At 35.3% G+C, this 24,405-nt stretch overlaps 1 protein-coding gene across 1 annotated transcript in view; it reads left to right on the top strand.

Moving 5' to 3' along the window:
* LOC110441637 (single-minded homolog 2-like) overlaps nt 1-24,405 on the top strand; it is a 69,364-nt gene that overhangs the window by 24,237 nt on the left and 20,722 nt on the right. The window contains exon 3 of the mRNA XM_021484834.1: nt 17,278-17,357. Within this exon, the coding sequence (XP_021340509.1) occupies nt 17,278-17,357 (80 nt within the window). The remainder of the gene's footprint in view (nt 1-17,277; nt 17,358-24,405) is intronic.

The following is a 24,405-nucleotide window of genomic DNA, read 5'->3' as shown; positions in this document are numbered from 1 at the left end:
TGTTATACACTGTGGATACAACCAGTTTGTTATACACTGTGGATACAATCAGTCTGTTATACACTGTGGGTACAACCAGTCTGTTATACACTGTGGATACAATCAGTCTGTTATACACTGTGGGTACAACCAGTCTGTTATACACTGTGGATACAACCAGTCTGTTATACACTGTGGATACAACTAGTTTGTTATACACTGTGGATACAATCAGTTTGTTATACACTGTGGATACAATCAGTCTGTTATACACTGTGGATACAACCAGTCTGTTATACACTGTGGATACAACCAGTGTGTTATACACTGTGGATACATGTGTAGACCTGCATTCGTAATGAATGCCCTTGCAGCAAAATAAAAATCGCAGTATCATAAATAGAAATATCATATAAATAGAAATGTGTAATTCAATATGATTAAAGAAGCCGCACTTTCCATAAACTGTAAGAGGTATTGTGACAAAATCTGTACGAGTAAATTATTAGGATATCTAATCTATCGTTATTACAGATTTTCTTTTTCTTTTTACTTAAAATGTAAACTTTCAATGCTGTTTCATTTATCATAAACCGTCTATGTGATTTGTATTGATGAGTATTATATATGTGGTGTGCACTGTCAGATGTTTATCCTATAATGGTGTACAAATGTAACAGTACCAGACGTCCACCCCTTCACACCACAAAAGGGAACGTGCTTTAGCCCCGATCGGACCAGATAGATTAGGGTAAAGCTAGCTGAAATCTTGTTTGATTTCCAATTTTCGATGAATGTTGCACCTGGTGTATATCATCTATCCTGGAGTCGAAGAGAGACATCCCCGTGAATGTTCCAACAGATACATGGGTATGCCTGTGAGGACCATACCGTCAGGGCCGCGCCTTCAGCGACCTTTATTTACTCAACTTGTATACCAAATCACATTTCGGTTTGCGAATCATTTCAGTTCTTTTAAGTGATATGTTTATTTTCTTATTTAATAAATAACATGTCGTTATTCCTTTTCGTAAACTTAGCATTTAAAAACAACCGTTTTAAGACTTATAAAATCGAGCAGTATAATCGTGTCCTCGTCGTGACATCAACAGTTGCCTATCAGTAAATGAGTGATGATCCACACCCTTAACTACCTAATTTACTGAGAGGCGGTCAGACACTCACGCCCGTATATCTATCACGCCCGCCTTCGACGTGGTCCAGACCAACAGAGTCATTTGTTTTCTGGTGGATTAATTAACATCAAAAACGTAATTTAAACCTAACGAGTTGTTGAAGGAGACCCTCTGTGATATCCTCATCCCCAAGTAACGCTCTTCTTACAGTAAATCCTAAAGGTTGCGGATTTAATTGGATGTCTTTCGTCACCTCTCTACCCTCTACGCATGACCGTCCAATATTGAGTGATAATGGATAGAATGATGAGGGTTAGCTCGAATTCACGAATGTATCGCCTACCCAGTAGTGTAACTACACGAATGTATCGCCTACCCAGTAGTGTAACTAAACGCACTTCACTTAACATGTAAATGTTTGTATGTTTATTATTATACAAAACTTTTGCACCAATCATATGGCACGATTTGGAATTATTTACACAAAATCACGACTATGTTGCGATCCAAATAGTCTCATTATCCATCAATTAGACAGATAAATCCTATAAGTGTAAAAAATAATTACCGGTATGTCGCCACCTGTGTATTCTAGAAGTACGTACACTAATTATTTGATTATGTATTTGTAATACAATGTTACAGCAATGTGTTTATTTTATACTGGAGATAATGTTTTTTAAGTGAAACGTTAATTATGTAATAGTTATTTAAACTTATTTTTATACTTGGTTATACTTAAGTTGTAGTAATTTCGTATAAATATCTACACTGAACATTCATTAAACACAGAACATAATATTATCGCCCTGGCCGATTTTGTTATTCATATTGACAATTGAACATATATTATGATGAATTTATTTTTCATATTGAACCATCGATTTCGGGATTGTCGCGTTTTATTTGTATCCTATAAGCGTGTTAGAGTGTGTGTGATGTATCTGTTGTGAGAAGTAAAACCTGAATATAATGACGTCAGAGATAATGTCAAGCAAAGGTGTACAATGTCCAGCAGAGGTGTACACTGTCCAGCAGAGGTGTACACTGTCCAGCAGAGGTGTACAACAAGTACACAAGTTATGTTAGATATAACGTTAAAAAGCAGTAAGAATAATAAAGAATTCATTATTTAATAGAAGATAATATATGTACTGTTTTTAAAAAACAATCCGCTTTGTTGTAGTTGTTGTGTATGCCCTACAGTTTGACTGTTTGTTTGGTTTTATCCCTAGGTGTTTCTAAGCGTCTCCACTTTTAACACCTATATATCAGAGGTCTATATGAGGGATATGTTTTGGTCAAGTTGGTTATAGTTTGGAATATAGTGTAATTCTCTGTTAAGCTTTTATCGATTTATATAATATTCTTGCCTAGTAAATACTGTTTATACATTCTTGGCTAATTTTATATAGTTTTGTAGTACATTCGTTGTTAAGTTTGTAAAGTAGCGTAAACACTTTCAGTTAAGATTTTTTTTATAGTTTTAAAACACAATCTGAGTAAAGTTTAATTAGTTTAAAAATGCATTATTGGTTAAGTGTGTGCTGTATTATAATTAATTTAGGTGACGGTTATATGGTTCGATATTTACGCCATGTGATTATGGCACTCGAGTTTTCGCCATTTCTAGTAAATAATAATTAACGGGCTGCTGTAAGGAATATCAGTCTTAAGAGTGATAGTCCTGGAGGTTTCCTTAAGGAGAAGCAGTTATAATTTCTTCACTACCTTGCATAAAATTATTAACAATTCTCTGCTGAACAATTAAATAATACAACATAGTCATTATTATGTTGCGATTCCCACACTTATCCCAAACCTAACCTTTACAATTCCTCTTTTACATCAATCAACCATAAGTCCTTATATTCTATCATATCCAGATAACATGCATGTAACATGCACTTCCCTGATCTTTTCAATTTCAACATTCTAAATTTTCAAATAATGTCTAATGGAAATCGTCCAAGTTCGAAGCATATCATAACATCGGGTGTTTACGTACCGAGTGACTTTTTACAGAGGCTCACATGTAGTTTCTCAATATCGGGCTCTTTATGAAAGTCCCATACCACCGACCCATAACTTAATAGGCTGTTTACATTCGTATAAAAACAGGTAAATTAGTTTCAGCATTAAAAAAAATCTGACTTACATAAGTAATAGCAAAGAGCGTTTTTCTGTCTCGTTCATCCATATTTTACAGTGTTTTTAAAAACGTTTAATTCTTATCTTAATAAAAGGAATACTAAAACTAATAAAACATGTTGACAGCTCGTAGTTATTTTGAGTGAATGTTCAGTCATAAATTTAAACTTAACGGTTATTGATTTAATACAACTGGATTCTTAATCTTATTTTTTGCATACATATTCCTAACCTACGGATATTGATAATATATATTGTCAGTATTATTTATTGTTGGGAGAGTGCTAACATTTGTTGGTAAGGTTTACAAAGTGTAATGATGCTTTTTGGTTAGGTATTCAAAGTATTATTATTAAATACAAGTCTGTGTGAAAAGATCACATTAAAAGTGTATAATTTAAATGTTTTGATATTGCCCTTCGATAAACAAAGGTTTCCCTATGATGTGGTACGAGTTTTACCACACTACACACAGCCCCTTCACTGAGGTCATTACGTATCTACCCCTCACAAGTACAAATGCTTGTCGTTCTAGGTTTCATTACATTTCCATTCCGTGCAATGGCGACAGTCAGACGTTTTAAAATGATCGAATGATAATTATTTAATTCAAAGGACTTTTGGAAGATGGAAGATACTTTTGAATTATGCCGGTCTTTTTCACATTATCCATAATTTTATAAGTATTTGAACCCTGTCAGATTTCTAGAGTGATATCTTTCCGCGTTACGTACAGAACACAGGATGGTCATCGTCCAGTTCCCCCTTTAATATTAGCCAAACAGCGAGTAGGGGAGGTCGGGAGAGCCACCGATATCGCGCGGTGATAAATTGCCCAATAGTGGGAGCTCCCGATAAGGGTCTTTATTTTACCGTATGTGTTTAGCAGAAGGGCCAGTGATTACGACCCTAAGTCATATTAAAGTTGTCACTCCGGGGATAGAAATTCACACCTGCGAATCGCAATCAATTGAGTCCAGGGCTTCGGACAATTTCATTTGAAAAGATTGTTTTCTTATCTTTTCTCTGGCTGTTAAGACGGAAACATTTGTGCCTTAATTTGGTGCTCCGCCAGTGTCGGATAGAGCTTGGAATTAGCATACTGCTGTGAACAGATTGGAGGTGGAAATAAAAAATAAATAGAATACCTCAACATTTACCTATCTAAAGACGGTACAGGTGTGTAATAGTCTCGGTGTAATCTCCTCTGATATATATTCAATCTAATCTCACCTGGTTTACTTACCACGTGCGTTTTCGCTATTAAATCTATAGATAGTAGTCTATCCATTTAATTCGCTGAGCAGTTTCTCTCTTGCTAAATTAGGTGGTATTTGATTACCCTAATATATTATTATCTGAATTTTGACCTGAACTTTTTTTAATTAATATTTCAATTTTAAGTTTTCTTAAAATTATCTTATAATATGTTTTAAAACGTTTAGCCATGTGAATAACTTTTGATCGAGTTTGCAAGAAATGGTATAAAAAAACACGATTTTTTTTTTTTTATCAACAGATGCAATTAAAATTTCAAATGCTATGCAGGATTTCTATTGTGAAATAAGGTTCTATCGATTTCTAGAATGATACACATAATATATTAACTGTGGTATTATTTTCATTTCATCATATCTTATTGAGTAAACAATAGGATTGAACAGCAGGCTAGGCCTATATAAGTAATCTCCTTTGGTTGACATGACAAAGACAAAGATGAATGAATTGGTTTGTAAGAAAATATTGATACAAATTATTTATAATAAGTAGCATAGATCCCCAGTCTATATATAGCAGATGGTTAGGGGAGATAATTCCATGTATGTTTCAATTACATATTTAATTGATATTTTAAGCTATACAATACTCTTATTAAAAAGTCAATCATAATTAATTAGTAATAGGAAAGCAATGCCCTAATGATATATTAAACAGAGAAATTGCTACAATTGTAATTTTTCTTTGCAAGTCATTAATGCCCCCTGTTCATACCCTGCTGCTGTTGCATGAAGTAGTTAAAAGTATAGAACCATGTAGTATCAATATATATATCATTGGTAGGAGTGATAAAAAGTAAGGGATACAACAACATCAAAATATAAAAAAATCAAATGAGGCAATTTAGCTAGAAGATTTAAAATGTAGTGTATGTGTAAGATGTATTGCCAGTGTTCTAAAGTCTCTAACGGCCTCTACCGTTCACATATCATCCACTCGAGAAGAATCCAGATTCAACCACAGAACACTAAGCATTCAAACTTAGCACATTTATGTTTTACTTTATTGCACACATCAGTAAAGTTTGACCTCTTGTTACACACTTTGTTACACACTTTGTGTGTCAGAGCGTAATAAAAAAAATCTTGAAATCTTGAATCTTGTGAAAACAGCACCCAAAGCTTAATCCCTTATGTGTATAATATAAACATCAATGTATATATAACAATCAGTAGAATCACATAATGGTTTAGGGACAGTATTTTATCAGTTATGACTATATAGAACAAAACTTAAAGATTGTTTTGATTAATTAAACAAGTCTTCGTGTGTTGTATATATATTTAAGAACATTATCAAGTATAGATTTATTTTCAGTATTGTTTAAAATAGTGCTTCCATTTAGAAATATTCTAGTATCAAGATTAACCGGACAATCTTCAAAAATCTCATTTATTAAAGTTTGTCTCTCGTCAGTATACATTAGACATTGTAAAAGATAATGGGTAGCAGTTTCATAAGCATCACCACACAGACAAGATGGAGACTCTTTCAAGTGATCTTTGAACAGATCATAGTTCAGGTTACTCGCCTCATTTCTCCGTTGACATAAGATTATGTTAAGTTAAATTTATTAAGAGTAGGGGAATGTACTGTATCATTTTCATGTCCATTGAACTTGTTGCACATTACTGGGAAGATACTTTTAGCATAGGATTCTGTACGACATAGTGGCGGGTTAAACATTCCTACAATTCTTAGAGTATACCTATCATTTTCTGGGTTATGAATAAGAGGATCAATTATGTCATGGAGGTATGTGGGTGATAAATTGTTAGTTATTTTATACATCTGAATTAGCTTATGGTTCATCCTTCGATCAGACAGCGATTCCCAGCCTAGTTCTTTATATAGAGTTTGGTGTGATGTACCTTTCCTTAGGCCTGTGATAATCCTTGCAGCTTCTAGTTGCACAGATTCTAATAATTTTTTAAGATTGTCAGAGCAGTTGTCTCGGACAATATCTGCATATTCAAGAATTGGACGGATGAATGTTGTATATATGGTGGTATATAACTCGTGTAAATGGCTTGGTTAACATTTACACCTACATACACCGTTCGTTAACACTGTCACTATCAATGATAGCCACTAACTGTTTATAAAATCACTTCTGTAGGAAAGTTTATAGGCTACCAGCCCCGAAGTTTTTGTAGTAAGAGTTTCCCAGCTGCGTGTTACTATAAGCATATCTTTCCCTATTTTTAGAACTTAGAATCTGGAATGAAACAACCAAGTGTTAAAAATTATTAGAGTTTTCCCCCTAACTATTTCAATATTCCAGAGACGAGTGCCAGTCTAGAAAGTAAACTCATACAACAGTGTATCGAAATGACCGTACAATTGTATGTTCATTGACCAACATGTATCACAATTGGTAAACTTGCCATAATATCCTAGTCACAGTACTCATAGTAACCACCAGTGTACAACTAACTTTACACATTCAGCCACGGACACATACTTACTGATGGCTAAAGGTCGACCTTACTGATGGCTATAGGTCGACCTTACCGATGGCTATAGGTCACCTAAATGATGGCTATAGGTCGACCTTACTGATGGCTAAAGGTCGACCTTACCGATGGCTATAGGTCACCTAAATGATGGCTATAGGTCGACCTTACTGATGGCTAAAGGTCGACCTTACTGATGGCTATAAGTCGACCTTACTGATGGCTATAGGTCGACCTTACCGATGGCTATAGGTCACCTTAATGATGGCTATAGGTCGACCTTACTGATGGCTATAAGTCGACCTTACTGATATAAGTCGACCTTACTGATGGCTATAGGTCGACCTTACTGATGGATAAAAGTCGACCTTACTGGTGGCTATAGGTCGACCTTATTGCTGGCTATAAGTCGACCTTACTGATGGCTATAAGTCGACCTTACTGATGGATATAAGTCGACCTTACTGATGGCTATAGGTCGACCTTACTGATGGATATAAGTCGACCTTACTGATAGCTATAGGTCGGCCTTAATGATGGCTATAGGTCGACCTTACTGATGGATAAAAGTCGACCTTACTGATGGATATAGGTCGACCTTACTGATGGATAAAAGTCGACCTTACTGGTGGCTATAGGTCGACCTTATTGCTGGCTATAAGTCGACTTTACTGATGGCTATAAGTCGACCTTACTGATGGATATAAGTCGACCTTACTGATGGCTATAGGTCGACCTTACTGATGGCTATAAGTCGACCTTACTGATGGCTATAAGTCGACCTTACTGATGGCTATAAGTCGACCTTACTGATGGCTATAGGTCGACCTTACTGCTGGCTATAAGTCGACCTTGCTGATGGCTATAGGTCGAACTTACTGATGGCTATAGGTCGACCTTACTGCTGGCTATAAGTCGACCTTGCTGATGGCTATAGGTCGACCTTACTGATGGATATAAGTCGACCTTGCTGATGGCTATAGGTCGACCTTACTGCTGGCTATATCATCACTGACAGGATGAGGTATCAGCTTCCCTTTGTAATGTTTTATAGGATGAAATTTCCTCAACATAAAATGTCCTGTAAGTATAAAAATACAGGACCCTAGACTAACGTGTGAAATCGGACGTAATCTCATTATGTTATCATAGCAACAAAATCACCCCACTGTTTCCACTAGAACATGTCTCTTAAATTGACTGACATTAATTAATAATGATAATATTTCGGTATTAAGACCACAAACACATTGATTATTTTAGGTGGAGCATTCCATTTTACCATAGAGTGAGCATGCAAATTACTTTAAAGTGAAAAGTAAGGTTTATTGTTGAATAAAGCTGAGAGTTTATTGTTAAATGAAAATTACGGACTCTGCTTTTGTATAATAATGCTATCCTTGATGAAACATTGATTTTCAATTTGAGAGTACATAAATTTATTTTCTCATTTGTTGAATGGATTAGAATTGGACCTATGACGGTTCCTAGCGAAACAGTACCAGGGCCGAGTGTTAAAGTGTGTTTGTAGGTTTCTAATTAAGTGTGATGTGGCGGGGAACGGGCCGTTAGATCAATACGGCGGCTGTCTGTGTCCGCCCCGGGTGGAATGGATACCCGTACTGAGGGCTGGGTTTGTTTGACCACCTCACGTGTGTGTTTGTCTTGCTCTGCGCTATACCGATTGTCACATAGAGAGACACTACGGAAACCCGACAGCGTCCTAGTCAAAATAACGTTTTTTTCCGAAACCTAAGCATAAAGGCGACGACAAATTTGTAAATAACTCCACTAAATCGTTTTAAGAAATATGTTATATCTGTCAGGATAAGTAAGCCAACCTTGTGCCAGATAGAGCATATAAATACCATAAACCCAAACTCATTCTCGCATTTTGATCGGTATACCTTTTTTTTTACGGTTTTGAGATCTTTAAGAATCAATGATGCCATAACAGCTGTAATAGACTGATCAACATTATCTGTACAGTTAGAAATCATAAAACAGACGGTCACTCAACTTCACATAAGAACTAACTCTGATATTTGATGTAAATACTCTTGTGTTACTTTCACTGGGAAAATATGGTCGCCTGTGGTCAACTTTGCCTTAACTGCCGTTCGAAAAGTCTATTGACGTATATTTCATTAAAACAATTTACTCCATGATTCTAACGCCTTTAAACCGTTTCCACCTAATTGCGCATTGAACACTTTCTGCTTACTTCCGCCGTGGAAATGTCAAATTAAGCTCTTCAATAGATTTTTTCACACCGGGAACATACTTGGGTAGAAAAAGCAAACATACCCCGATCTGTCGCGGGTATGCTAATTATTGTTGATGGGTTGGAGGCGGGCCGGAATTCCGCCTCGGACGGTATAATACCCAGGTGAAGAATGGAGATGGTCGGGGTTTTCATGGTAATGAACGGAGAGAGTATTAATGAGGAGAGTGAAATCTATCGGAGGTAAATATCAGAACACTGGCTAGGTCTAATTTAAAACGATTCCAAATATTTGATAATAGCAATTTATAATGCAATTAAAATTTTAGCATAAACCTCACAAGAAGATGACAATTTTAATCTTCAATATCAGATGCTATTCACAGCTTGTACAACATTACTTGGCGTGGGAACAAGACGGAGTTGATGTCTTTTATTTGATATCTTGTTTTCATCATTCTGATATAAAATGCTATGCTACACAAAATCATACAAACTGCAATATGACTTAACGTAAAGTATGATACAAAGGTAAAACTCTATATCAGTTATCAAACAACGCTCCTTGGGAGGACTGGGGAGACGGTAATACACCTGCTCAGTAAGACTGGGAATTGTTAGACAACTCACTCTGTTAACGCTGTCTACCATATTTACTTATGGTAATAACTATAGACAATTGGTCAACAAACTCGGATCGTTTATGTTAATGCCCGTCATTGGAGTGAGAAACTCGTCAATACAAGTTGTGTTTTTAAACAACTGAACTGACTTTTGTACTTGTTTTATTAGTTATATATAACAATCAGTTGTATGGAGTAAGTCGATTTTAACGATGTGTGACGTGTTCCCGCCTACTTTACGTACATAGGTTACAGAGAACAAATCGACAGGCTCATCTGACACGATACGTAGACATATAAAACCGTTCCATTACAGGGCTTGGCGAATCTGATTGACATGTATGCTTGTATCCTATCACTGTCGATCTCTAATTAACCAAACTAGAGATAATTGGTGGGTACATGGTCTCACAAAAGCGATCTACTTCCTCGAGGTGAAAAAGATATACATACACCGGCCATCTTGACGAGTGATGGAAAGAAAACAAAGGAGAATGACCTAGATAACACTGTTATCACCTTACGACAACTGTATGTTTACTCTGTAAATTAATAAAATACGTCAAAGAGCGAAGCAACATCTGTCTCCTACTCGCTACCTGAAACTCCGACAAAAGCTGTAATCACCGGTGCCATGTTTACCTCGGAACACGTGTGTGTTGACCTTTTGACACCAACTGATCACCTTTGACCTTTCATGACGTTTCCTGAACAACGAGCACAAGACATATCATTTCACTGAATAATTTGAAGAGGAAAAAAATATTAATCAATATTATAATACGTTTAGAGCAGTTTGTTATATACATTAATGAACGGCAAGGTTCTGTGAAGTATTCTAAGGGACTAACGGGGTATTCTAAATATGGCCGATTGCATCGGTGTGAAGTGCATATTATAACTGACAACGTTGTAGTAAAATAAAAAAAGTCTAAGCATGCAAATATTCTTTATAGAATGCCATTAAACCTATGTAATATGTACAAATATGTAACTGTCAACATGTATATAAATATCATAAAACCTGTTACCATACAACAAGCATATCGGGATACTACTGATGTAAACAACATAAAAATAACGTATGTTCTTTAGAAACGTTTAGCTATCTATCAATTGCAGTAAAGACGTCAAAGTGTTGAACAAATTATTTTTCATTTTAAATAGTTCTGGGGAATCTTGCATCACTGAAGAACGAACCCTCTATTAAATGTTCTCCATACTATATACCAACACTCCTCGTGGTAAAACCAAGTCACGTCTCAAAGATCAATAGAAATAAAACTTATTATGTAAAGCCTCGCTTTGCTAATAAGACAAACTACACGGGCGATAATTCGTATTGAGTGGAAGAATATTTGTACAGGTTCTCGGTATTCCGATGAAAAAAGCTGTACAACTTGTAACGTGGACACTGAATTTGTCCACCTTCTATTTTATAGTTTGATTTAGGCAGAGCTGTTAGAGCCATCACGATGAATCCTTTAATTCCGCATCCTTATATTGTTGACATTTTAACTATAAATAAAAAGGACTGTTTCCATTAAATGTCCAGAAATTGAAATCAGAGATACTAAAGATTCCTCTTCTTCAGCTTCCTATCTCGACATGTCTCTACAGTACAGCAATAATGATCACCTCGCCATATCTCGACATGTCTCTACAGTACAACAATAATGATCACCTCGCCATATCTCGACATGGCTCTACAGTACGACAATAATGATTTGTTTTTACCGAAGTGACTTCAATCTGTTTTGAAGAAACATGATGGACGTTATCAGAACCTGACTGTAATAGTTCGGTGTTTACAAGGAACAAGACTTATTTACTTTATTTGCTGATTGACTATAATCACTTAAACTGCATTTAAAGAAGATACAGAAATCCAAACAAAGTGAACGAGTTATGGCACCATATCACCGTATCACCATATCACCATATCACCATAACCATATCACCATATCACCAAATCACCTTATCACCATATCACTATATCACCATATCACCTTATCACCAAATCACCATATCACCATATCACCATATCACCATATCACCTTATCACCATATCACCATATCACCATATCACCTTATCACCATATCACCAAATCACCGAATCACCTTATCACCATATCACCATATCACCATATCACCTTATCACCATATCACCATATCACCATATCACCTTATCACCATATCACCATATCACAAAAACACCAAATCACCATATCACCATATCACCTTATCACCTTATCACCATTTCACTATATCACCTTATCACCTGATCACCATATCACCATATCACCGTATCACCTTATCACCATATCACCATATCACTATATCACCTTATCACCAAATCACCAAATCACCTTATCACCATATCACCAAATCACCTAATCACCTTATCACCATATCACCATATCACCATATCACCATATCACCTTATCACCAAATCACCAAATCACCTTATCACCATATCACCATATCACCATATCACCAAATCACCTAATCACCTTATCACCATTTCACTATATCACCTTATCACCATATCACTATATCACCATATCACCATATCACCGTATCACCTCATCACCATATCACTATATCACAAAATAACCTTATCACCATATCACCAAATCACCTTATTACGATATCACCATATCACCGTATCACCAAATCACCATATCACCGTATCACCAAATCACCATATCACCATATCACCTTGCCGTCCAATTAGAACCGTTAAAGGCTTGTCAGTATTACTAAAGGTCAAAAGAATTAAACGTCCATGTTAATATTGTTCTGAAACAAATGTATTATACAGCCAGAAGGGACAGGTGTCTATATAACCAGGTGTAACGTTACAATCTAACAACTTTAGGCTACACCACGTCAATTATACCTAGTATATTGTAAACTGTGCGAGAATGAGTTCCAGCTACAATAGTATGGTCAGTCTCGGGAACGACTGGTAGTGTCCACTAGCAGAGCCCGACACCTTGTGGCGTAAACTAACAACTAGAAGTTCGAGTTAAGAAAGCACCTGTTTGTTAGTTTAGTTGGTATATGCACTGCAGCAAAAGGCCATTGTTTTCCATTTAGGACTTATAAGTGGTACGTAATGACAGCAGAAACAAACATCTTTGTCTTTAGTGTTCCAATAAGTAGAATACAGCAAACAGGGAAAGGTGACTGGTAACCGATATACAACCCTGGATTTAACGGTATACCTAATGACCAGTACTACTTGTGGTACAGGAGATCCCGGATTTAACGACATACCTAATGACCAGTACTACTTGTGGTACAGGGGACCCCGGATTTAACGACATACCTAATGACCAGTGCTACTTGTGGTACAGGGGACCCCGGATGTAACGACATACCTAATGACCAGTACTACTTGTGGTAAAGGGGACACCGGATTTAACGACATACCTAATGACCAGTACTGCTTGTGGTACAGGAGATCCCGGATTTAACGACATACCTAATGACCAGTAGATCTTGTGGTACAGGGGACCCCGGATTTAACGGCAACCCTAATGACCAGTACTACTGGTGGTACAGGGGACCCCGGATTTAACGCCATACCTAATGACCAGTAGAACTTGTGGTACAGGGGACCCCGGATTTAACGGCAAACCTAATGACCAGTACTACTGGTGGTACAGGGGACCCCGGATTTAACGACATACCTAATGACCAGTACTACTTATGGTTCAGGGGACCCCGGATTTAACGACATACCTAATGACCAGTACTACTTGTGGTACAGGGGACCCCGGATTTAAAGACATACCTAATGACCAGTACTACTTGTTGTACAGTTGACCCCGGATTTAACGGCATACCTAATGACCAGTACTACTGGTGGTACAGGTGACCCCGGATTTAACGACATACCAAATGACCAGTACTACTTGTGGAAAAGGGGACCCCGGATTTAACGACATACCTAATGACCAGTACTACTTGTGGTGCAGGGGACCCCGGATTTAACGACATACCTAATGACCAGTACTACTTGTGGTACAGGGGACCCCGGATTTAACGACATACCTAATGACCAGTACTACTTGTGGTACAGGGGACCCCGGATTTAAAGACATACCTAATGACCAGTACTACTTGTGGTACAGGGGTGACAGTGTGTCGCAGTGGATAGCGCACTCGCCTTCAACCAAAATGGCCGGGGTTCAGTTTCCCAGGGAACTGGTTCACATGCCCGTCTAGTTAGGGTCTGTCTGGATATCCCAGTGTTTTGTGATGGTTTGGGATGTTTTTAGTTTGTTGTGATGTTTCCTCTGTTCCTGTCTGGGTATCCCAGTGTTTTGTGATGGTTTGGGATGTTTTTAGTTTGTTTTGATGTTTCCTCTGTTCCTGTCTGGGTTTTTCCCAGTGTTTTTTCCCTTTTTATCTCTCGCTTTCGAATGCCAAATCGATTCATGTATAATAATGTATTAAACTACCGACACATGATGGGCTTATTTGATTCCGTTCAATAAATACACCTACCACCAAAAGGTCTACCAACCAACTATGGTGTGCACATACATATTGGCAAGTGTTGGGCTAAGTTTGATTGCTAGTGTTATAATTTAATCTTGCTTGTAACAAGCATTTTCATTGGCTTACCAATTTATGTTATCAACCCATAACGTATAAAAATGACGTCGCCGTTTGTAACGTCGCTTTTGATTGGTTGATACAACGGCGTAATAATTTTGATGCGAGTTCACTCCTGTTTTTTGTGTTATAGCTCCATAACATAAAAAATATATTCAAGTTAATCCTTAAATATTTATGGATAATTAATTATGCTACCCAATTCTGATTTGTTTATTGGTTTATCGACATCCCTAAAATTGTAAGAACTTTAACACAATTCGATGTGTAAGCAGTTTAGTTTGTGTAGATGTCACAGCCTATGGCTAAGTTTGTCAGACTTTATAGTTCATCCGTGTTGTGTATCTATATATACATCCTACTTCAGTAGAAAGCCGCGCAGTTACCCGACATGTCGGCTGAGGGTTCTCCATCCTATTGTATGTCTACACCAAACCACAATAATAAACAAGTTATATAACAAGTCCTACACGAATTTACGTGTACGTGACATTGGCTAGATATAAGAACAAAAGTATGTGAGTTGTACCAATCCGTATTTTTTCGATGGATCATGATTATGATGTTATACATATAAGCGGTGTTGTTTTTTTTTAATATTTTTCCGTCTTAGGAAACGTTAGGGGTAATTTTTTGTGTTAACGTTTGATTTAAACCTAATTAGTGATTTCTATCTGTAGGTTCTCGATTTATTCTATTTTTAGAATGTTTATTATTAGTTTATAAGACATTTATTTCTCCATGAAAATTATTCAATGTCACCTCACTCATCTACTCATCTACGCTTGTTTGTCTGTGTGACTGTCTCCCGAGGGCAGGTTTGTTTCTCTGGCATTTTTATTCCTGACAATCCCTATTTGCCAAATCCCCAAATGGAGCCTCCTAACTGGAACATATTGTTAACATCAACACGTCCTAACCCCCCGGCGGGCCCCCATATAACGGATCATTCGGATTGATGGACAAATTGGGTGTTTATGAGCAGCCCTCTTGTCGCAACATTGAAACCAAACGCTATTCACAAACTAGCCCCCTCCTGCCGACTAACGGCTTTCCAGTGCTTTTTTGCTGTAGGCCAAAAGAACGTCAATATTAATTACTGGCACGGAACTGGTAAAAATCCGGATTCCATTATACGGTCAGAATTGAAACCAGTATCGAACATTTTCTCCTAATTGATTAAAATCTCATTAAGCGGATTTCCCGTTGTGCTTTGTTCCTATAATATGCTATTTAGAGAGCTAAAGAAAACTCTATAATTAAGGGGTCTTTGTAAGTTGGTCGTTTCGCCCCTCCGCCATTACACGCGAATAACACCGTAGTTGTAAGGAAATACGATGCAGGGCGGAGTCTACACAGCACGACTCCTGTGTACCCGTTTGCTAAGCCAGTGTTGCTTAAAAAGAGTCTTAAATGAATGAAACCTATTCGTTTGGAAATGTCAAATCGACCAATATTCCCCAACTATCAGGTCTCATGTAGCACTATGTACGGGTTACAATAACAGATTACTGTGGTCGGTATCTCTCCACTTTAGGGAAGTCTCTTGTTTCTCCTCATATTACTCTCTCTTAAACTAACACATTCATGTCAATTAGAAACAAATAAAAAGATATATAGCATTGTATGCTATTTATAATCTGTAATTCGCATATCAAAATATAATAATATGAAAAAGTAGCATTTATGCAGTTTGTAACCAATGATTGCCATGTTAAAGAGTAAGGCTAACTTTGGAAATTTTATGTATGTATTTAGTTGCTCTGTAACATCAATAGAATCACATCAACATTAGACATGCCTACCCTGTATGAAGATTTAACATAAAGTAGATGTATAATTAATGTTATGCTTGTATCCTTGGCCAGGTCTTGGTGATAATTGGGGACAGCATCAGACATGCCACCCCTGTATGAAGTTTTAACTTATACTAGATATATGACTATTGTTTCCTTGGCCAGGTGTTGGTGATAATTGGGGACAGCATCAGACATGCCCCCCCTGTATGAAGTTTTAACTTATTCGAGATAGATGACTATTGTTTCCTTGGCCAGGTGTTGGTGATAATTGGGGACAGCATCAGTCATGCCACCCCTGTATGAAGTTTTAACTTATTCGAGATAGATGACTATTGTTTCCTTGGCCAGGTGTTGTTGATAATTGGGGACAGCATCAGGCATACTACCCTTGTATGAAGTTTTAACTTCTACTAGATGTATGACTATTGTTTCCTTGGCCAGGTCTTGGTTATAATTGGGTACAGCATCAGGCATGCTACCCTTGTATGAAGATTTAACTTATACTAGATATATGATTAATGTTTCCTTGGCCAGGTGTTGGTTACAATTGGGGACAGCATCAGGCATGCTACCCTTGAATGAAGCTTTAACGTATACTAGATATATGATTATTGTTTCCTTGGCCAGGTGTTGGATATAATTGGGGACAGCATCAGGCATTCTACCCTTGTATGAAGTTTTAACTTCTACTAGATGTATGACTATTGTTTCCTTGGCCAGGTGTTGGTTAGAATTGGGGACAGCATCAGGCATGCTACCCTTGAATGAAGCTTTAACGTATACTAGATATATGATTATTGTTTCCTTGGCCAGGTGTTGGTTATAATTGGGGACAGCATCAGGCATGCTACCCTTGTATGAAGCTTTAACTTATACTAGATATATGATTATTGTTTCCTTGGCCAGGTCTTGGTGATAATGGAGGACAGCATCAGACATGCCACCCCTGTATGCTAACTTATACTAGATATATAATTAATGTAATCCTTGTTTCTTGGCCAGGTCTTGGTGATGGTTGGGGACGAAGACAGATTGGACATAGAACTCGGCTCGACAAGGAACTCGGATCCCATTTATTACAGGTAGGAACATTTCTCATCAACAGCAGTGGTTTATAAATCAACAAGTTACACTGTAAACGGAGATTAAGAGCAAAATTCAATTGCTATGATTTCTAGCAAGTGCGAGGAATTAATATAATTACAATATTTAAGTCGATACCAATATATCTCGAGATCGTAAAATTATCATAAATATATTGGGTATAAATGAAATTTATTGCTTCGCTCGAATTTCTTTGAAAATGTGATAAATAAAACACTTGATACAAGTAGCTGCTCCCTAATTTGTTTATGCTTCTTCAGTAATAACTTGAACGAAGTGAAGACATGAAATGATCCATCCTGTCCTGTACTTGATATATGTGAATTTGACTTTACTTGTTCCGTCTTGTCCTCTTTAAATATGTGTACTTTTGACCTGAATTGTTCCGTCTTGTCCCCTACTGAATTTATGTAATTTTGACCTGACTTGTTCCTTCTTGTCCTCTACTGAATATATGCAATTTTGACATGACTTGTTCCGTCTTGGCCCCTACTGAATATATGTAACTTTTACCTGACTTGTTCCGTCTTGTCCTCTACTGAATATATGTAATTTTTACCTGACTTGTTCCGTCTTGTCCCCTACTGAATATATGCAATTTTGACATGACTTGTTCCGTCTTGGCCCCTACTGAATATATGTAATTTTTCCCTGACTTGTTCCGTCTTGTCCTCTACTGAATATATGTAATTTTGACCTGACATGTTCCGTCTTGTCCCCTACTGAATATATGTAATTTTTACCTGACTTGTTCCGTCTTGTCCTCTGCTGAATATGTGTACTTTTGACCTGACTTGTTCCGTCTTGTCCTCTACTGAATATATGTAATTTTGACCTGACTTGTTCCGTCTTGTCTTCTACGAAATATATGTAATTTTTACCTGACTTGTTCCGTCTTGTCCTCTACTGAATATATGTAATTTTGACATGATTTGTTCCGTCTTGGCCCCTACTGAATATATGTAATTTTGACCTGACTTGTTCCGTCTTGTGTTCTACGAAATATATGTAATTTTGACCTGACTTGTTCCGTCTTGTCGTCTACTGAATATATGTAAATTTGACCCGACATGTTCTGTTTTGTCTTCTACTAAATATATGTAATTTTTACCTGACTTGTTCCGTCTTGGCCCCTACTGAATATATGTAATTTTGACATGATTTGTTTCGTCTTGGCCCCTACTGAATATATGTAATTTTGACATGACTTGTTCCGTCTTGTCCTCTACTGAATATATGTAATTTTGACATGACTTGTTCCGTCTTGTCCTCTACTGAATATATGTAATTTTGACATGACTTGCTCCGTCTTGTCTTCTACTTAATATATGACTTGACCTGTTTCTCCTGTGCTAAATATGTATCATAAGGCCCTGAATATTTTCACCATGTCCCAAACAAATTGTTATAGTCTACTGGAGATAAGTAAAAAGGATAAGACGTGTTCTACCTTACCCCCTACAAAATATGTAAAATATGGACCTGATGTGTTCCATCCTGTCATCTATTATTTATTATATTCTACTGAAGGATGTACTCTTCTGAGGTTTAAATCACGTTCAAGTCTCGTTTTAATCTCGTGTAACGGGTTTTTGTAAAATTTAACAATTCATGATGTATTTTTAAAGCAAAACTCATTTGAAAAAATGTGTCAAAAAACTAGATGCATGGTGTGTGTAGATTTTACAAGAATTAAAAAAAAAAAACCAATTCGGCAGCCAGTTTGATCTATTAAATATTAAGAAAGATTTGTAGCAGAACTTTTTGCATCACGCGTTAAATCTGAAACGATAGTGAACAAAATGCGTATTTTTGTCACTGGAAAATATGGGGCGAGGGCTAACTAACTTAAATCGCTTTTCTGAGTTAAAAGATTAAGTTTTAGAATTTTTACTTCCATAATTTAAAAGAAAATACTTTTCATCAATTCTGCAAACATTAATACATATCTGATAACACACTTAAAAGATATTGTATGAATTTGTTTTGCAAATGGTTAAATCACATGTGTTAAATTGGTATCTCTGACCGATCATAGCACACACGAACACACGGACATATAATTCTTTTTGCATTTTCCACTATGCCATTTTTTTTCCAAACAAAGTTTAATACGGGAATATTTTGACTTCTCAGAAGAGTACATCCTTCTTATGTGATTCATCTTATAAATATATAAAATAAGGACATGACGTGTTTCATTCTGTCATCTTATAAATATATAAAATAAGGACATGAGGTGTTCCATTCTGTCATCTAACAGATATATAAAATAAGGACATGAGGTGTTCCATTCTGTCATCTAACATATATATAAAATAAGGACATGATGTGTTCCATTCTGTCATCTAACAGATATATAAAATAAGGACATGATGTGTTCCATTCTGTCATCTAACATATATATAAAATAAGGACATGACGTGTTCCATTCTGTCATCTAACAGATATATAAAATAATGACATGACGTGTTTCATTCTGTCAACTAATAAATATATAAAATAAGGACATGAGGTGTTCCATTCTGTCATCTAACAGATATATAAAATAAGGACATGACGTGTTTCATTCTGTCATCTAATAAATATATAAAATAAGGACATGACGTGTTCCATTCTGGCATCTAATTAATATATTAAATAAGGACATGACGTGTTTCATTCTGTCATCTAATAAATATATAAAATAAGGACATGACGTGTTTCATTCTGTCATCTTATAAATATATAAAATAAGGACATGACGTGTTTCATTCTGTCATCTTATAAATATATAAAATAAGGACATGACGTGTTTCATTCTGTCATCTTATAAATATATAAAATAAGGACATGACGTGTTTCATTCTGTCATCTTATAAATATATAAAATAAGGACATGACGTGTTTCATTCTGTCATCTTATAAATATATAAAATAAGGACATGACGTGTTTCATTCTGTCATCTTATAAATATATAAAATAAGGACATGACGTGTTTCATTCTGTCATCTTATAAATATATAAAATAAGGACATGACGTGTTTCATTCTGTCATCTTATAAATATATAAAATAAGGACATGACGTGTTTCATTCTGTCATCTTATAAATATATAAAATAAGGACATGACGTGTTTCATTCTGTCATCTTATAAATATATAAAATAAGGACATGACGTGTTTCATTCTGTCATCTTATAAATATATAAAATAAGGACATGACGTGTTTCATTCTGTCATCTTATAAATATATAAAATAAGGACATGACGTGTTTCATTCTGTCATCTTATAAATATATAAAATAAGGACATGACGTGTTCCATTCTGTTATCTAACAAATATATGAAATAAGGACCTGACGTGTTCCATACTGTTCTTATAGAAAAAGAAATAACCTGTTGGATGTTCCTTGGATATTTCGTTTTTCATAGACATAAGTTATCTATTTGTAAAGGTGTGATTCAAATAAGATAAGAAATGGCTCTGTTATTTTATTGAATTCGTGCTTAAATAGAGAGAGGTATTTCAAGTGTTTTTATTATCATCCAACGACATGCAACATTTAGTTCTTTAATGTTTCCCTTATTTCCCGTAAAAGTTTCATTATGGTCTAAATTAAAACATCTATTTACGTCAATTTCATACTAAACAGTACATGTAAGCGATTGTAGGAAAAAGTAAAACATCATATAGCCGCACCCCTCGTCGACCGAACGGATTGTGTTATCGGAGCGGACATATCCTTTGAAGCCAGATAACATGAAGTGGAAGAGTATTTATTTCTGTAGTCGGAGGATCATATGTGATTTCAGTCTGTCGTGTACCTTGTTCACAGGATATGTACTCCATGCTTAACCGATGTGAAATCCGTACTGAACTCTCCAGTAACGGAGGTCCGATCAGTGGTTTATCTTCACCCCGCAGAGGCTCTGTGTACGTGCCTGTGCATTCATGACATAACTCTTGGCGGGAGATAGAGCGCGCGAAGAGCATGTCAGTTTCAGCTACTGTGTAATTTGTTGATGGCTGCCGAAATGTGTGATAATTAATGGTGATATTAAAGATGATTGACCTAGAACTCCGTACAACCTAATGGGTGGTTGTATAATTAGGGTTTAATGACGTGCCCCCATAAGGTACCATCCAGGAAATAATGTTAATTGTTTTGGCATGTAGTTGATAAAAAATAATTAATTTCTGCTCTGACCTGAAACCCGTTCATCTTGATGATATTGAAGGAATTCGGATAAAAGATGCGCAGATAATCCTAGATGAACTACGATAAGCACTAGCGTCACAACTGTTTTATCAACAGATAGATTTAAACAAAAGGGCGAAATGAGATTTCTCGTCCAAATAATGGAAACATGAATGAGGAAAATTCGAAGACATTTTCCTTTTGTTAATGGAAAAAAAGATTGATAATGTATTTTTCATGAATTCGTTTCGTGAATTAAAGTCGTCATTGTAATGAATTGTCACGCCTAGCCATTACGATTTCCGGGATACTCCAGCACAGTGGAGTATGTAAACCTGTTTTTGTGGTCCATTATTAGTGAGATTTACTTAAGTATTATGAAAATAATAATTAGCATTCCTTATTCGTAATCGAAAAGCATGATATATGGTATCATTTACATTAAAACTAATAAAAATTGGAATTAATGTTCACTCTAGAACCAAAGACAATGGTATATAAAACGATATATATTTAACAGAATAATAATATTCATTACAGAACAAAATAACGATTATCAAACAGAATAGTAAAACTTTTTACAGAACAGAATAACAATATAAAACAGAATATCAATTACGAAACAGAATAAAAATAGTTTATTACTAAACAGAATAACGATGGTTTATTATAAAAATAATAATAACGCTTGTTAAAGAAGAGAATAGCAATGTCTGTTACAGAACGGGACAATAATAGTTCATCATAAAACAGAATAACAAAGTTTATGTGGAACAGAATGATATTGATTCATAGAATAGAAATAAAGTGTTTATCACAGAACATAATAACAATATATTATAGAATAGAATTATAATGGTTAATATTGGACAGTATAACATTCATTTATAGATCAGGCAAATATTATTATGAACAGAATAGAAATAGCAATGGTTTAAAGAAAAGAATAACAATGGTTAATATTGGACATTAAACATTGATTTATAGAAAAGGAAAATAATATTAATTACGGAATAGTAATATCGAGGGTTTATAGAAAAGAATAACAATAATTAATGTTGGACAGAATAACATTGATTGGTAGAACAGACAAATAATGTTAATTACAGAATAGTTATATCGATGGTTTATAGAATAGAATAACAATGATTAATGTTGGATAGAATAACATTGATTAATGTTGGACAGAATAATATTGATTAATAGAACAGATAAATAATGTTAATTACAGAATAGTTATAACGATGGGTTACATAATAGAATAACAATGATTAATGTTGGATAGAATAACAATGATAAATGTTGGACAGAATAACATTGATTAATGTTGGACAGAATAACATTGATTAATGTTGGACAGAATAACAATGATTAATGTTGTACAGAATAACATTGATTAATGTTGGACAGAATAACATTGATTAATAGAACAGACAAATAATGTTAATTACAGAATAGTTATAACGATGGGTTACAGAATAGAATAACAATGATTAATGTTGGATAGAATAACATTGATTAATGTTGGACAGAATAACATTGATTAATAGAACAGACAAATAATGTTAATTACAGAATAGTAATATCGATGGTTTAATAGCACATAAATTCAATGTTTATGGAACAAAATTAAAATAGTTATTGTAATACAGAATAACAGTAATTCAAGGAATAGAATAGCAATATTCATTACAGAAACGAATCACAGTGGTTTACAGAGCATTAGTTAAAGATATCATAGAACGAAATAAAAAGTATTATTTACATCAAAATAACAATATTTTTGTAGAACAATTTAAGAATTGTTAAAAAAGCAGAATTATAATTTTATCATAAAAACATAAATACAAGGATAATCAGAAGAGAATAACACTGATTTATAAACAGGAAAATATTGGTATATAAAACAGAAACACAACAACAAATTTTTGTAGACCAGAACAATAAAACAATTATAAAGATCAGAATGACAAAAGTATAAATAACCAATAAAAATGATTATATATCTATCTGAATAACGATGATTTTCTATATAAAAAGAATAACAACTGCATAAAGAAAATAGTATAACAGTGGTTATATAGACATGATTAATCTTGCTGTCATAAAATAAATGGAATCAGTTTATAATATCAGTCTTGAAGTTAATCTACATAACCATCAGACAAAATCTTTAATCATTATAAAACAGAAAAAATAAGATATTTCATCTTGAAAGTATCTAAAATAAAGGAACCTAAAGACATAAATAATCGAAACGTTATATTTTGAAAATATGTTCCTTTTAATACACAGAAATAAATGTTTGAGATGGCTAATAACCATTCCACTAATAACATAGAGTAAAATTAGAAAAGGAAATAGAAAAAAAGTATCTATTTAAAAGTAAAAGAAATTTAAATATTTTTAAAAGAAGAAAAACAAATATAGATATATATAAATTCCTATTTGAGTTAGAGGACGTCGGATAGGAAAGAATGATTTTATTTTGTAGCATTAGACATTAAAAACTGCACTGCACTGGCAAAGCAGCACCAGGACAGAAGATGCCACATAGTCCACAAACAGGGACAGAATGTGCCACATAGTCCACAAACAGGGACAGAATGTGCCACATAGTCCACAAACAGTGACAGAATGTGCCACATAGTCCACAAACAGGGACAGAATGTGCCACATAGTCCACAAACAGGGACAGAATGTGCCACATAGTCCACAAACAGGGACAGAATGTGCCACATAGTCCACAAACAGGGACAGAATGTGCCACATAGTCCACAAACAGGGACAGAATGTGCCACATAGTCCACAAACAGGGACAGAATGTGCCACATAGTCCACAAAC

The sequence above is a fragment of the Mizuhopecten yessoensis genome, unplaced genomic scaffold, assembly GCF_002113885.1.
Source record: "Mizuhopecten yessoensis strain PY_sf001 unplaced genomic scaffold, ASM211388v2 scaffold716073, whole genome shotgun sequence".
Classification (NCBI taxonomy): Eukaryota; Metazoa; Mollusca; class Bivalvia; order Pectinida; family Pectinidae; genus Mizuhopecten; species Mizuhopecten yessoensis.
This window is presented reverse-complemented; position numbering and strand designations above follow the sequence as displayed.